This window comes from Cricetulus griseus, chromosome 8 (assembly GCF_003668045.3).
Source record: "Cricetulus griseus strain 17A/GY chromosome 8, alternate assembly CriGri-PICRH-1.0, whole genome shotgun sequence".
NCBI classification, from domain to species: Eukaryota; Metazoa; Chordata; class Mammalia; order Rodentia; family Cricetidae; genus Cricetulus; species Cricetulus griseus.
The window spans coordinates 6,650,669-6,664,517 of record NC_048601.1 but is presented as its reverse complement, the minus strand read 5'-3'; the positions used below and the strand labels follow the sequence as shown (position 1 = coordinate 6,664,517).

At 47.6% G+C, this 13,849-nt stretch overlaps 1 protein-coding gene across 1 annotated transcript in view; it reads right to left on the bottom strand.

The window, feature by feature from the left end:
- Nucleotides 1-12,928, bottom strand: part of St8sia1 (ST8 alpha-N-acetyl-neuraminide alpha-2,8-sialyltransferase 1) — a 117,713-nt gene extending 104,785 nt beyond the window's left edge. The window contains exon 1 of the mRNA XM_027430158.2: nt 12,693-12,928. Coding sequence (XP_027285959.1) covers nt 12,693-12,928 — 236 coding nt within the window. The remainder of the gene's footprint in view (nt 1-12,692) is intronic.
- Nucleotides 12,929-13,849: the final 921 nt, after the last annotated feature.

Here is a 13,849-nt window from a genome sequence, read left to right as displayed (position 1 = left end):
AAACAACTACAAAGATCGCTATCTGCGAAACTAAAGCTTAATTTAAGATCTAGGGTTAGATAAACCGACACATTGCACAGACAGCATGTAGCATGGTGCTTACACGTAATTGGGCTCGGTAAATGTTAATTAAATCTAAACTTAATTTCCCATATTGCATCTCTATTTTAAAAGTTTTTGGACTGTGTACAAGTGATAAATCTTGGAACCTGACACACAAGGAACAATCTCACAGCTTCTTTACTGGGTCTTCCATTTTGTCACAAGATTTGGGGGGGGGGGGTTCATGCCAGAGATGCAGGCGTTGAGTGAATTCTGCTGTACGACTAGGCCCCCAGGAGGACTACTGCAGGGACTAACCAGCAAGTCAGCCCTGCCTCTCAAACAGCTCAGCACAGCCAATGTGAAGGAAAGATTTGGAGAGAGGGGACTCACAGAGGAGTGGAGATTCTTCTCTTCCCTGAGGGGGAGAGAGGTCATGAGAGAACACAGATTGGGGAGCTGGCCAGAAAGGCATTATTCTCATTGGTCTGGAGACATGGTCTACTCCTGAGGTCTCTGGGCCCGGGGAAGAAGCAAGAAAGGGCTGGCAGTGCAAGATAACCCAAAGCAAGACAACACGACAGTCACAGAAAGAAGAGAAAGGAGTCGAGGAGACAAAGAGAGGGGGAGAAAGAAGGACGGGAGAGGGAGGGGAAGAAGGAAACAGAGGAAGAGAGTGAGCACCATGCTGTTTGCTTAGGGCATGCCTGTAGGGGACAGTAAGCCACGCCTGTTAGAGGCTGGCTACAGGTGTGCCTGACCACGCCTGTCAAGGCGTGGTCAAGGTGAGGTGAGAATGACGGGGAGATAGGTTCTTAAGGAACATCGACCACATGGCAAGGCCCCTTCTCCCTGGCCTCACTGCTCGGCTGCCCTGGGCACGCTCTGGCTTGTGTTTGGCTGGTATTTATCTAAATAAATATATCTTAAACCTACAGGCTCACGTTTCATATGCCTGTGGTAGACTGTTTGCCTCAGAATGACTAGGCATGGGATAATAACTCAGCACATAATGCATCAAACTATGAGGCTATTTCCTCTTCTCTGAGAACTGAAGCCAGTCTCCCAGGCTTTTCAAGTTCGGAACACCTTCAGGTTCGGAAGCTATAGCTCCTCTACTCAGGCTAAGTAGGCAGGTGAAGACAGAGCAGAAGGCCTCTCGGAAGCCAGTGTATTCACACAGGGAAAGATTGAGAAGGAAGTGGCAGTCATGTCGTGTTCTAACGTCACAGCTGCTACTTCTCCAGAGGCAGAGGGGAAATGTGGTTTTTCTTTCTTGATAAGCAGGGAGAAGTAGTATGGGAAGACCACAATCCCATCACAGTAAACATCAAATCTACAGCAAGGAGCCACAGACATTTCTTCCCCAGATAGAAGCACTGTTCCTGGGCTGTAAAGAAAGCCAAAGGAGAAACAAGAGAGATGCTGCAGCCCACTGTGGGTAGGGCGGTGACAAGCCAAGATGACACACGGCGTAGTGTGGTCACGAGTCCGCCTAAGACGGCAGACTGTAAACAGGTAAAGGAGGAACTCATCTCCATCCATCCAGTTTTCAAATCAACAGGCACCAAGCAGCCATACACCCATCAAAACAGCTAAGTTGGATGGGGGTTGGGGGGGCTGGAGATGGCACAGGGTTGTGTAAGAGTTATCTGTAAGATTGAAACATTCCATCCTGCAGGGAACTCCCTAAAGGGGAATGTTACGATAAATATTTCCGCCAAAGCCACCAGAGCCCTACCACCATGTGGGCGTCTCTGCCAGCCGCCCGAGTTCCGCCCGCCGTGTGGATGGACAAAATAATACAGAGACATATTAGGTACAAATGCTGCTTGGCCAATGACTAGGATTCCTCATCTGCTAGCTCAGTCTTAATTATCATAAACCTATATATTTTATAAGACTTATCAGACACCTTATTGGCATCCCTCCTTGCCGATGGCTCACATCTCGCTGCTGGAGGAGGAACGGAAAAAAGGGACGCTTCCTGTTTCTCCTTCTTTAAATATGAGTCTCCTTGCTATGTCACTTCCTGCCCAGATCACCCTTCTCTACTACATTTCCCAGAATCCTCTTTGACTCCTAGTCCTGTGTAACTTGCTGTCTCATTGGCCTAACAGTATTTTATTCAATAATCAACAAGATAAACATACAAAGAAGTACATTCCCCATCAGGGGAAGGTAAACAACTCAAAATAGCTTCAGAAAGTTCCTAAAACTGACAAGATTCACTCACCACCAGATGACTAAGCCATGAAAACTGGGAGTCCCTCCCAACAGAGAAAAGGCAAAGGGCGGAGAAGACTGTGAGACCAGGCCAGGCTCCTCAAAGAAGCAAAAACCATCTGAGCTGCCTGAAAGAGGTTTAGACCAGAAACACTAGGTAGGGACACTCTCCAACTTGCTGAGCTACCAGTAGGCTGTGTCGTGTGTTCCAGGTTTCCCAGTTTTTATAAGTTGTCATCCATGCTGGGACGTTATAGTGTTGCAGCTGTCTTTGAGTCATTTCTGCTCCTGTAAGTGACCCTTCACCCATACTCCTGTAGGTAACCCCAATGAATGTCATTATTCACCAAGTAGGACTTCAGTGATAACCATACTTCAGTCGGCCACGGGCTCCCTGTCTGGAGTGGGTAGCCGTGCGTTGTGTATCCCCAGGAAAAGTTTTGTCACACAACACAGTGGAGCTGTTATTAAGAAAACATAAGCCAGCCAGTTGTGGTGGGAAACACCTCCAATCCCCACACTTGGGAGATAGTGACAGGAAGGTTGGGAATTCAAGGTCACTCTTGGCTAGTTGGTACTTGGTAGGACTACAAGTAATGAGATGGCTGTTCCCTGCCAGCCTGGACTCCATGAAACCCTATCTCAAAAAAATAGAGTGGGAAGGTGATGTTTCTGTTTTTACTCCAAACTGAGCTTCTTGCATCCAGCTCTGAGGGTCTTATGTCCAACTCTCCCTTCTTTACCCAGGTGGCTGGGCCAGTGCAACAACGGCTTAAGCTGTCAGTGTTCCCACCCAGGCCAGCCTGCACCCCAGGCTGTGTTCTATGGTGGTTGAGCTTAGCTTCTCCTGTGAACTGGTATCTGCTCCTGTTTTAAAAGTACCTTTCCCTCCAAGTTTTCACATGTTGCTCAGGACAGAAAGAGTCCGTAGATATTCTAAGGTCTCCAGTCTTGGCACAGGCCTAGGATCAAATGAACTAAAAGGGTTTGGGGCCCTCTCTGCACTGTACCAAATACAGATATACACGGTGAAGTTCTGAACGTGACTTTCAATGTGTGCTTATTTTTTCTCCCATTAAAAAAAATTTAAAAAGTTGAAGGCTAGAGAAGTAGCCCAATGAGTAGAATACTTGCCTAGCACGCACAAGGCCCTGGGTTCCACACAAAAAGTGGGCACTCAGGAGGTAGAAGCAGGAGGATCAGGAGTTCAAGTCAACCTTGGAAACATAGTGTGTTCATTTGAGACCATTCTGGATGACATAATGCCCAATACCCTGTCTCAAAAACAGAAGAAAGTGATGTGATGGCCCAGACTCATACAGACTTAGAATCTCAGTCAGCACTCAGAAGACAGAAGCAGGGGGTGAGTCCCAGGCTAGCCTGGATCGAGTAGGAAAATCTGTCCCAAAAGCAAATAACATAGCTGTGGGCGGTGGGACTGGAGGATGCTGCTGACCTCCACTGACATGCTGTGTGCTCATCTGCTCATGCTCCCGAAGTCGTGTCCTCGGGGCTTTGCAACAAGCAAGCAGTGTCTGGATCAGGGAGACCCTGAGTCAATAGTTGTTCACCAAGTAATGCACGAAGCAGTGCTGAGTGAGTTGGAATCTGTTTGATCATCAGTGCAGCCCTATCCCACAGGTACCAGACAGCTGTTTCCAAGGCAAGCCCGTTTCTGTCTACCTGACAAATACTTATTAGACGTCAAACGCATGGCATGTCCACACTCGGTGAGACTGAGGTGTGTGGTGTGTGAGACAGATAAACAAACAGCTCTGAATACTGGCCCCAAAATACCAGAGGGGACAGTGTGACCAGTCATTTTACACAGGACAAAAGAGGATACAGGCCAATGATAGAGGATGCCAATGGCCTCTCCCTCTATATCATACAACCATTAAATGCTCACCCAACTAAAGGTCTTCATGGGGGTTTTGCCCCTTTATAACCCAACATCACCTTCTTGCAGAGTCACTCTGGACACTTCTAATTTCAGGAAAGTGACTCCCAAAACTGCAGTCCCAGTTTACAATGTTTCTATTTTATCCTAGCTACTTTTCTCTTGCCTTGACATCTCAACTTCAGCTTGAAGCAAGGTGGCCTTTCTTTTTCTATTACCCTCTAATTTATTTACTTAAGACCTAGAAAAAACATGATGGCAGTGATTTGATAAGACACTGTTATTTTCCCATTGATGGAGTCAGTGTTGATAACCCTCTGTATGGAAATGGAGAGGGTAATGGGAAAAAATAGCCATGTGTACCACTACCCCAAATAAAGGCCCTCCACAGGGAGGGGCCGGTGCCAGGCGCAGATCCTATGTGTGAAAGCTTTCTTAGCTGCCTTGACCTCTTGAAAAGCCATCTGAGGAGAATTTCATCACTCTTAACAGTCATTTGTGTTCTGCAACTTATGTAACCACCCTCTGCTCTTTTCAAAAATGGAAAAACCCAAAGTGCCCTTGGCCAAAGTCAATTACATTCTATAAGCAACTGTATGAGACAGTTCTAGAGCTGGTGGTTGGAGCAACACTGCCAAGATGTTAATTCTTAGCCAGCTGTGGTGGCTCACACCTGTAACCCCAGCACTTGGGAGGCTGAGACAAGAGGACTACGCTGAATTTGAAGGCTACAGGGTAAGATCGGATCACAAACGAGCTACCAAACAAAAAAGATGCCAACTGAAAAGCATCTGTGGTGGCTGCTCAAGGTCGAGGTGTTTTACAGAAACACAGGGTGTTTGAAAGGACACAGCCATCAAAGCTTGCTAGATGCCACTTATCTTACAAATAAAAAGTGTTACCTTTAACATTTCAAAAGCAGAATGCCCCCCACACCAAGGATTTCATGCATCCCAGGCCAGCTCTGACGATCTTGAATTCCTGAGTCTCCTGCCTGCATGGCAAAAGTCCTGGGATGATGGCTGTGTATCAACAGGTCCAGTTTATGCAGTGCCAGGGTTGCAACCCAGGACTCATGCATGCTAGGCAAGCACTCAGCAACTGAACCATGTCCTCATCCACAAAGCGTAATTCTTAAGAGGGAACACACACACACACACACACACACACACACACAACACACACACACACATATATATATATATATATTATATATATATATATATATATATATATATATATATATATCCATTCACCAATACACAGAAAAATTTTGAAGAGTCAACTTACAACTTTTCCAGCAGCATAAATTGGCTTTTATGAAAGCTAGCTGTTCTGCTATGGTAACTTCTTGAAAACAACAATAACAAAAAACCTCATAATAAATGCTATTTTCCCAAAATAAAAATCATAAAGCTGCATTACACAACTTTGAAAAAAGCAATTGCATGACAAAATGCCAATAAATATGATTTTGAGTGAATAAAGGAACATATGAAGAAAGCCAAGTCTACATAATATAGGCAGCCGAGGAATAGAGCCATGCTCAAACCACTTCAAAATCAACTCGTTTACGCGGAGTACCACCAACAGCATTAAGATCTTTTTTCTCCTTTTTACTGAATTTTAAGTTGCTTTGCATTGAATGTATACTATTCCAAAAATCAGACAGATAATAGCACTATGAAACGCCCAGCTGGATGTGGGAGACGTGAAATCATGTATTATTTCTCATATCAATCAAGTCACTGAGTTCCCCGTACAGCCACACGGAAGTCTCCAGCAGGCGCCCCAGCTGGTGCAAGGGGAAGTCATGCACCTCTGCGTCCAGCCCAGCTTCCTCTGCACTCCAGCCTGCTCTCTGGGCTGATGCTCTCTCAGTGACACAGTAAGAAAATGGTACCTCAGAGAGATCAATCAACTGCTTCAAGATTATCATAATTACCCAAAGCTGATGAACTGCATCCCTTGGGGTAGGTATTACATCAGTTAATTCTTTTTTTCGTTTAAAATGTTGTTGTTGTTGTTGTTGTTGTTGTTGCTGTTGCTGTTGCTGCTGCTGCTGCTGCTGTTGGAAAGAGGTTTAGATGGGGTCTTTCCGTGTAGGCCAGGCTGCCCTCAACCTCGGCAGTCCTCCAGAGTGCTGGGTTACAGATGTGCACCGCTAGGCTCACTGATTTAGCCAATGTTACTAGACTTGGGATTTTATAGTCTGGGACCCCATTTTGATTCCTTGCACCCCACCCCCACACTGGCCCATAAGAAGCATTCTGGCAGAAGTGTCTGATGCACAAATGGCCAACAACTTATACTAGGTCTGCTGCCTTCCTCTGCAGGCCTAGTACAGCTTCCTCAGTACCCAGGGTGGAGGGCAGAGTACATCATAGGGTCCCCTTCTACTGCCACACATCCCTTCACTGAAGGGACGACCATAGGCATAGAACGTTCCCGAGACATGGCTAATTAGCACCTAATCCCCTCCAGGATAGTGGGCACCAATGGTCAAGACCCTCAAGACTAAATAAATTATTTGAAATCCCAGCACTGCAAAAAGGAGGACAGGGACTGCAAGGCTAGCTTCCACTACACAATGGACTCGAGGCCAGCCTGGGCTACTATGGGGAGGACAGGAAGTCAGCATTGTTCCAAGATGACCCAAAGACTTCAAACAGGCCACACCCTAAACATAATCATTTGGTTAACCCACCTAATTTCCTAATGCAGCCCTCTCTCTCTTGTGAGAAATTGAACTCAGGGCCATCACACAGTCTAGACAAACCACTAAGTGCATACCACTTCCTCTTTGTACTAGTTTAATTTTGAGACAGGGTCTTGATGTAGTTGAAAAATACTCCAGAGCCCAGACAAGTCTTGGACTCTTGGACTTTCCTGACTTAGTCTTCCCAGTAGCTTCAATCATACGGCATAAAGGAGACAGAGAAAGGTGGGGAGATGACTCGAGTACCATTCATCTCCAACCCCAGCACCCGGTGGCGAGATGGGAGGAGGGGCCAGAAGAATCCCAAGTGTCTTGTGGGCCGGTATATATGGTACACGCAATGTCCCAGAACCGGAGACTCACCTGTGAAAAGTGGGCCACCCTGACACTCCTGCACCTGCACTCACAAAAGATAAAAGAACAGAGAAGAGGAAGAGGAGAGTGAAGGAGAAAACAGTGAAGGTGCTTTTAACATAGCCCAGGAGTAGAAGAAGACTAAAGAAAGACAAGCTGAGGAGCGCCCATGGCCTGAGCACCAATCCCATGCTAGATCCAGCTATGGGCACTTCCAATGCATTGCCTAAACTGATCTCAGAGCACTTAGAACATTTTTTACAGGTCAGTATGCAATGAAGACCGTGTTGCTCATGAGCAACCACAGCCAGGGTGCCACCAGGTTACCTGGAGCTAATGCTGGAGCACTATCTACAGTCACTGTCACACACTCCCAAGAGATAAGCAGGAAGTAGACTGGTGGTCACAGGACAATGTGATCCCAGGAAAGGAAAGGCCAAAGGAAAGATGCCCAAAATTAACACAGCCTGGTGTATTCCCAGGACAGTATTGAGTCCAATTTGCTGCATTATACAAATCAGACTAGATGAACAATGGCACTGGAGAATGGAAATCAAGATCTGATTATAAAAGATACATGGGATGGCTCCATTGCCCACCACCCAAGAATGAGCAAGAGGCTTAAAGTAAACAGATCCACACTGGAAATCCAATTCCACCTCTTGGTTACTGGATCTCTCTGACTTCCATAGTTTCATCTGTAAAACAAAGCACTTTTTTAAAAAGTCTACTTTATAGAGTTGCTTCAGGAACATGTGCTCAGAATAAGGCTGAGTACATCGTATATCCAATAAATCATAATGGTAGATTCTTTTTTCTATGATGATTCTTACTCCATATTTTAAGCCATAACTGTAATGCTTTATTTTGGTTTGGGATTTTGTTTGCTTGCTTCCTTTTGAGACAGAGTCTCCCTATGTGACCTTAAACTCACGATTCTCACACTGTCACAGTCTCCCGAGTGTTAAGACTACAAGTATGTATTGACACACAGCTTCTGGTTCATTCTCTCAACTATCAAAACTTATTATGCCAACTTGTTCCCAAGCTACTTTTTCAAAGTGGATTCCATAATCCCTTAACACGACAGACACTCAGTGTGAATGCCATGTACTGGCAGCCGCGACCTTCTCACCAGGACAGTGTGGCAATGTCTAAAGTTTTGAGCCTCCATGGCTGGGGAGGCTCAGAGAGGAGGATTCCTGTTGCTCACTGGCCACCCAGCCTAGCCTACTTAGTGAGCTCTAGATTCAGGGAGAGACCCTGTCTCAAAAAACAACAACAACAAAACAAACAAACAAGGTAGATGGTGTTTCAAGAATGACACCTGAGGTTGACTTCTGGCATCTACATGCATGTGACACACATGTGCTCTGCATTTGTGTGCATGCACACAAACGTTTTGATGTATTAATACATCCTCTGTCCCCTAAATTCCCCGATGGTAGTAACGCTGTTAGTTCCTGTCACAAAAAGAATAGCCTTAAAGGTGTTCTGAGATTGGAACCAGGCTTCCACTGACCTCCGAGCCAACCTGTCTCCTGAGTCTCCACTGGTGGCCTGAGAACCTTCCACACAGCAATCACATACTTCCATCTCTGCTAAAAACAGCCTTCCACCCACCACCCCCCATTTTACCCTCTGTCAAGGCTTATAACAAACCCATCTCCTCTCTGAAACCTGATTTCCCTCCTCCCACTTGATGTACAAGTAGTAAGTTTTGTGAGCATCCCCAGTGTCTGGTTTGTGTTTCTGTTGCCATGCCCCAGAGCCATGCAGAGATGTGGCCAGTGTTATGAGTACACTCTCACTTCACGGCAGCCTTGTGGGATTTCACACATCTTATTTCACAAGCCAGAGAAGGAAGCTCTCAGAGTTACTTGCCTCGCCAATCAGTCGCAAGTCAGAAGGGTCTCAGCCACATTTGGACCATGCCCAGTGTCTCTCAGGCAAGATACCTTTCTAAGGTGCCTCAACATCTAGCTGGTCGTCTCCATATCCTCTCATTGGAGTCTAGAAAGACTGTCTGTTTTAGGAACCCAGAGGCATTCATCCTTTATCCATTTATGCAAGTTCCTCAAGGAAATTGAAATTGACAAAACAGGGAAGGGTGCTGAAAAGATGGCTCAGTAGTTAAGAGCACTTGCTGCTCTTACAGAGGACCCTAGTTCAGTTACCAGCGCCCATCTCCCAATCAATCATCTACAGCTCCAGTTCCAGAAGACCCCAATGCCTTCCTCTGTCCTCTGTCGACCTGCAAGCGGTATGCGTGCATGCAGACCAGTGACACTCACAAATCAAGAAGGCAATCCTTTTGAAAGACAACACATAATAAGGCCCTCACAGAGCTGGCACTACTTGGTTAAGTTTAGCTACAATGTCACCGTGGTGGCCGTACACAGAAGTCCTGGATGGGGGCTCATTTCTGAAGAGCAAATGGATTGGGTAAGGAGCTCTCGGAGACATAAACACTCTTCTAGCTGTGAGCAGTCTATCCGAAGGAGCAGGAGCTCTATGTCACCCTGACCACGCCCTCGCAAGCGTGGTTAGGCACACCTGTAGCCAGCCCCTAAGTAGGCGTGGCTACAGCTTCCCCTACAAGTATGGGCTTCCAGAATGAGGCTGGCTAATCCACCACCATGCCTGGGAGAGCCTGGGATATCCCCTGCTTAGTTCACAACCTCCTGGGATGGATGCTAGGCTGCTGTCTCCTAGGCTGTTTGGCAACACTCACTCAGAGAAGTGGATCCACAGGTGCTGGCACAGGAAAAGTGAGTCAGAAAAGCCGGTGGGGGTCCAGCATGTGAACGAGCATCTGAGATGCAGGGCTGGAAACACGAGGAGGTCCTCTTTCCATGAGGCATGTTTACTTATTTGCTTTGTTGTATGTCCTAGTGAGACGTCAGCTCTTCTACCCTATGCATTGGGGTCCTACGGGCCTGAACCATATAAGGTAAACACCAGTTCTGTGCTGTGTATTGGCTAAGTGATGGCAAAGGCACGCCTACAATGTACATCTCTCTATATGTACACATACATATGATCCTACCCCAGGTTCATCAGCAAGCTTGTGTCTATCTCCTCTCACAAATACGCACTGTCTATATGTATGCACATCTGTGTATCTATGAAGATGTTTAGGACTAGAATAACAAAGTTATGTGATTGCCAAAGTGAGGGCTCTTTAATGCCAAAAGGCCTCTGGCTCACCTGTCTGTCACAAACACACCCTCCTACCTATCAACTAATAATGCAGATGCTTAAAAAATTAGGTATTTTATAAGTGTTCAGTGCAAAAAAAAAGTTTTCTCTTAACAAAAAATAAAATTTCTCAAGTCTTTCTAAACCCTTTGCCTCTGTTTATTAATTTAATCAATTAGAGTAAGGAGGGAAGCATGGACAAATATGTCTATAAATGTGACAGGTGACATATTCAGAATTCCTCCAGGCAGGCCAGATGTCTTCCCTAAAGTGGTAACATATGCAGGAAGTTAGAGTGTATGATAACCACAGACTGACCATTCCCTGGATATACAATGTACCAGACACTGGGTATCCTCTTTTCAAATTAAACCATAGCACATGTGGAGAGGAGATATTATTGTCTGCATTTGATAAATAAGAAAGCCAAGATCCCAAAAGTTAAGTAATTTGCTGAAGAGACTGTACTCTGGGGCAGGCTGTGACACAGGCAGAGGGCAAACTCTGGACTCTAGAAGTTTAAGTTGTTTTCAATGAAGTAAAACTGTGCTTTTTGCACAGTTTTAAAGGCACTGACTTTGAGGGGTGTGTGCTTAGGCACGTTTGATGGTATGTGGACTTCATTCTCTGCACACAGACACCAAGTTAAAGAATGAAAAATTACCCCAGGTTAAAGACCGTAACGAGTGAGTCTGTCTCAGAAACCATGTACCTATGTTTATCACACCATGAAACCCTTTGCACTTGGCGAGTCCCCTCGGATCTAATAAGGTGTGTGTGTGTGTGTGTGTGTGTGTGTGTGTGTGTGTGTGTGTGTGTTCTAACAAGGCATTATGTACATCAGGCTCTTTCATTGCAAGTTGATGGGAAGTTCTTAAATCCTTTCTATGCATTTTTTGACCAGAAAAGTGTCTTGGGTCTGTAAGGAGCCACTGGGCAATATACGTCTCACCTGCCTCAGAGCCCAAAGGTCAATACTATAACGGTGAAAGTGAGTTCATCTTTGTGTACTTTCATAGAATTATTTTTAAAAAACTAGTGTTGACAGAGTGAAGAAACAGGGTGGGGAGGTTGGAAAAAGATAGATTGTTCCCTCTAAATTTGAAAGAGAATGTCAGTGGCCTTCAGCTTCTGGAAGAACCCTTTAACCTCTGGCCTTTCCAGAAGTGGGCCTTCGGAGGGAAATTATTTGTTTTTGAAGATTTTACTTTAGCTCATATCAGTGGGAAAGGCACTTGCCTGTCTGTCAACTCCTCCCTCAGACGACTATCTGAAGAGGCCAGCAAGGCAACATCTTGGCGCCAGGGGCTGAGGTCTTTCAGTCGGTTGGGTTGGTTGGTTGGTTGGTTTCTCTACCAGCTCCGCAACAAGCCGGTAATAAGCAAAGAGATTTTTACCCAACCCCTGCTGTAACCCTGGCTTCTGCTCCTTAAATTAACGCCTCCCCCAAGAGAGAAAGCTACCGTCTCTGCACTTCAAACCTGGCCTTGGGTTTTGTTTGTTTTCTGATTTCAAGCCCTTCCCTCACATGCATCTCTCAGAAACATTCGCGAGCCTAAACTAAGAGAAAAGATGCCAGGTGCTTCGGAGCATTAAAGTGGCTAAAGTGGTAAAGAGACTAGCGGTCCGCACTTCATCTTAGATAATGAATGACCTTGGGCGAGTAACTTGTTCTACCAAAGAATTGGTCAGAAGAGAAAATGTGTCATCAAAAAGTTGTTGAAATTTCAAATGCAAAAATCACGTGGTTCCGGCACTTAGTAGGTCGTGGCTCTGCACTCCGGACTCTCTATGGGCACACTGCACAAAGCCGCGGGGGTGCGAGGGGGCACACACACACACAACATGGCTGGTTTTCAGATTTTCCTGACCCGAGGCTTGCCGGTAATTCCTGTGTGTTTGATTCATGTTACCATTTGCCCCAAACTCCTCTTAACCTACTTCTAGCTTACTACTTCTTAGCACCAAACATCTGCAGAGTCCAAGAAATAAATTCTCTGAAAGTAGCAGGAATTAAGTTGTCCTGGGTCTCCCTTCCCACCAGTGATGGGCCAATTGCAATAGAACGCTGACTCAGGCAGAGGTGCCTGCTACACCTCCTGGGGTAAGGGATGGACAGAGACCCTGACTTAAGTCTCTAGGTGGGGCATGACACAGAGGGAGCAGGACAGGGAAGCCTCATGGGCGACCCTGTCCTCTTCACACTAGCAGGAAGGGATGCTGGAGGGAGCAGCGTCCAGCAGTAGGTACCTGAAGAGCCTGGCAGCGGTCTGGTTCCTCCTCCAAGCTGTGCGCTGTGCCTGCACCCCTTGTACGATCTCCTTCTCGTTGGGTAGCCGGTAGACAGGGAAGACATAGAGCCAACAGAGAACCACCACACAGAGGGCACTGGCTCCCACCGGTAGCCGAGTACGCGGGAACTTCCAAGTCAGCATGGCCATGGCCCCTCTGGACGTGTGTCGCCGGGCCCGCCCGCAGGGGCTCATCACAGCCTCGGCGTCCCAGGGTCGGTGGTGGGAGCCTCAGTACAATGCCAGGCTAAGTGGCAGGAGAGGGTGCCCCCGCGGCCGGCCCCCCATGCACACACACCTTTGGCTTCCTTGCACACACCGGCACTCAGGCAAGGCTGGGGAACCCCCCCACGGCCCCAGAGGTCAGCTACAAGGATCTTCGCCAATGCAACTTTTCCCACGGATTTCTTGCTAGAGGAAGTGGCCTCCAGGCAAGTCACGAGCCATGGTCGCTTTCCCTGAAGAGGCAGATGCTGGAGGGGTCTGGGTGAGAGCTGCACAGCCGGCTGCTATCGCCCTTACTGCAACATCACAGGCGCCCGAGGCCGGGGTCCTGGAAGAGGTGCGGCTGGCTCTGGGACATCTGACCTGCTGTGTCCCTTCCAGAAAGAAAGATGCTCCTGCGCCCTGCACCGCCCTTTCCCCGCCTCCTGCGCCGCCGCGGTGCCGGGCACCCCCCCAGACGTGCTCTCCCCGCCGCGCCAAGTCCTTGGAAATTTCCACCGCGGCCCGGGACCGCTAGCCCGCCCCCGGCGCCTCGGCCGTGCTCGCCGGGACCCTCACTCCGCTCCCCTCCCGGGCAAGCTGAGAACTCGCTCTCATCAGTTCATTCAGCGGCGCGCCGCAGCCTTCCGCTGCGCCCTGGACTCCGCAGACACGCGCCCCGGGATTGGTGGAAATCAAGGTCTCCCCCGCCCTCCCCCACCCGCGAAATAGCCTCCCGCGACCCGCTTGGGGCCGCAACACTAGCCCAGGGCGCAGGCCCCTCGCCGCTGCCCTTGTTCTCTGCGGAGAGAGGCAGACAATAAGAACAACGGCCCCTCTGGTGCATGCATGCACACGCACATGTATCTGTCTCAGACTGGAGACCTGCATGCAGCCCGCACGCCCGGGCTG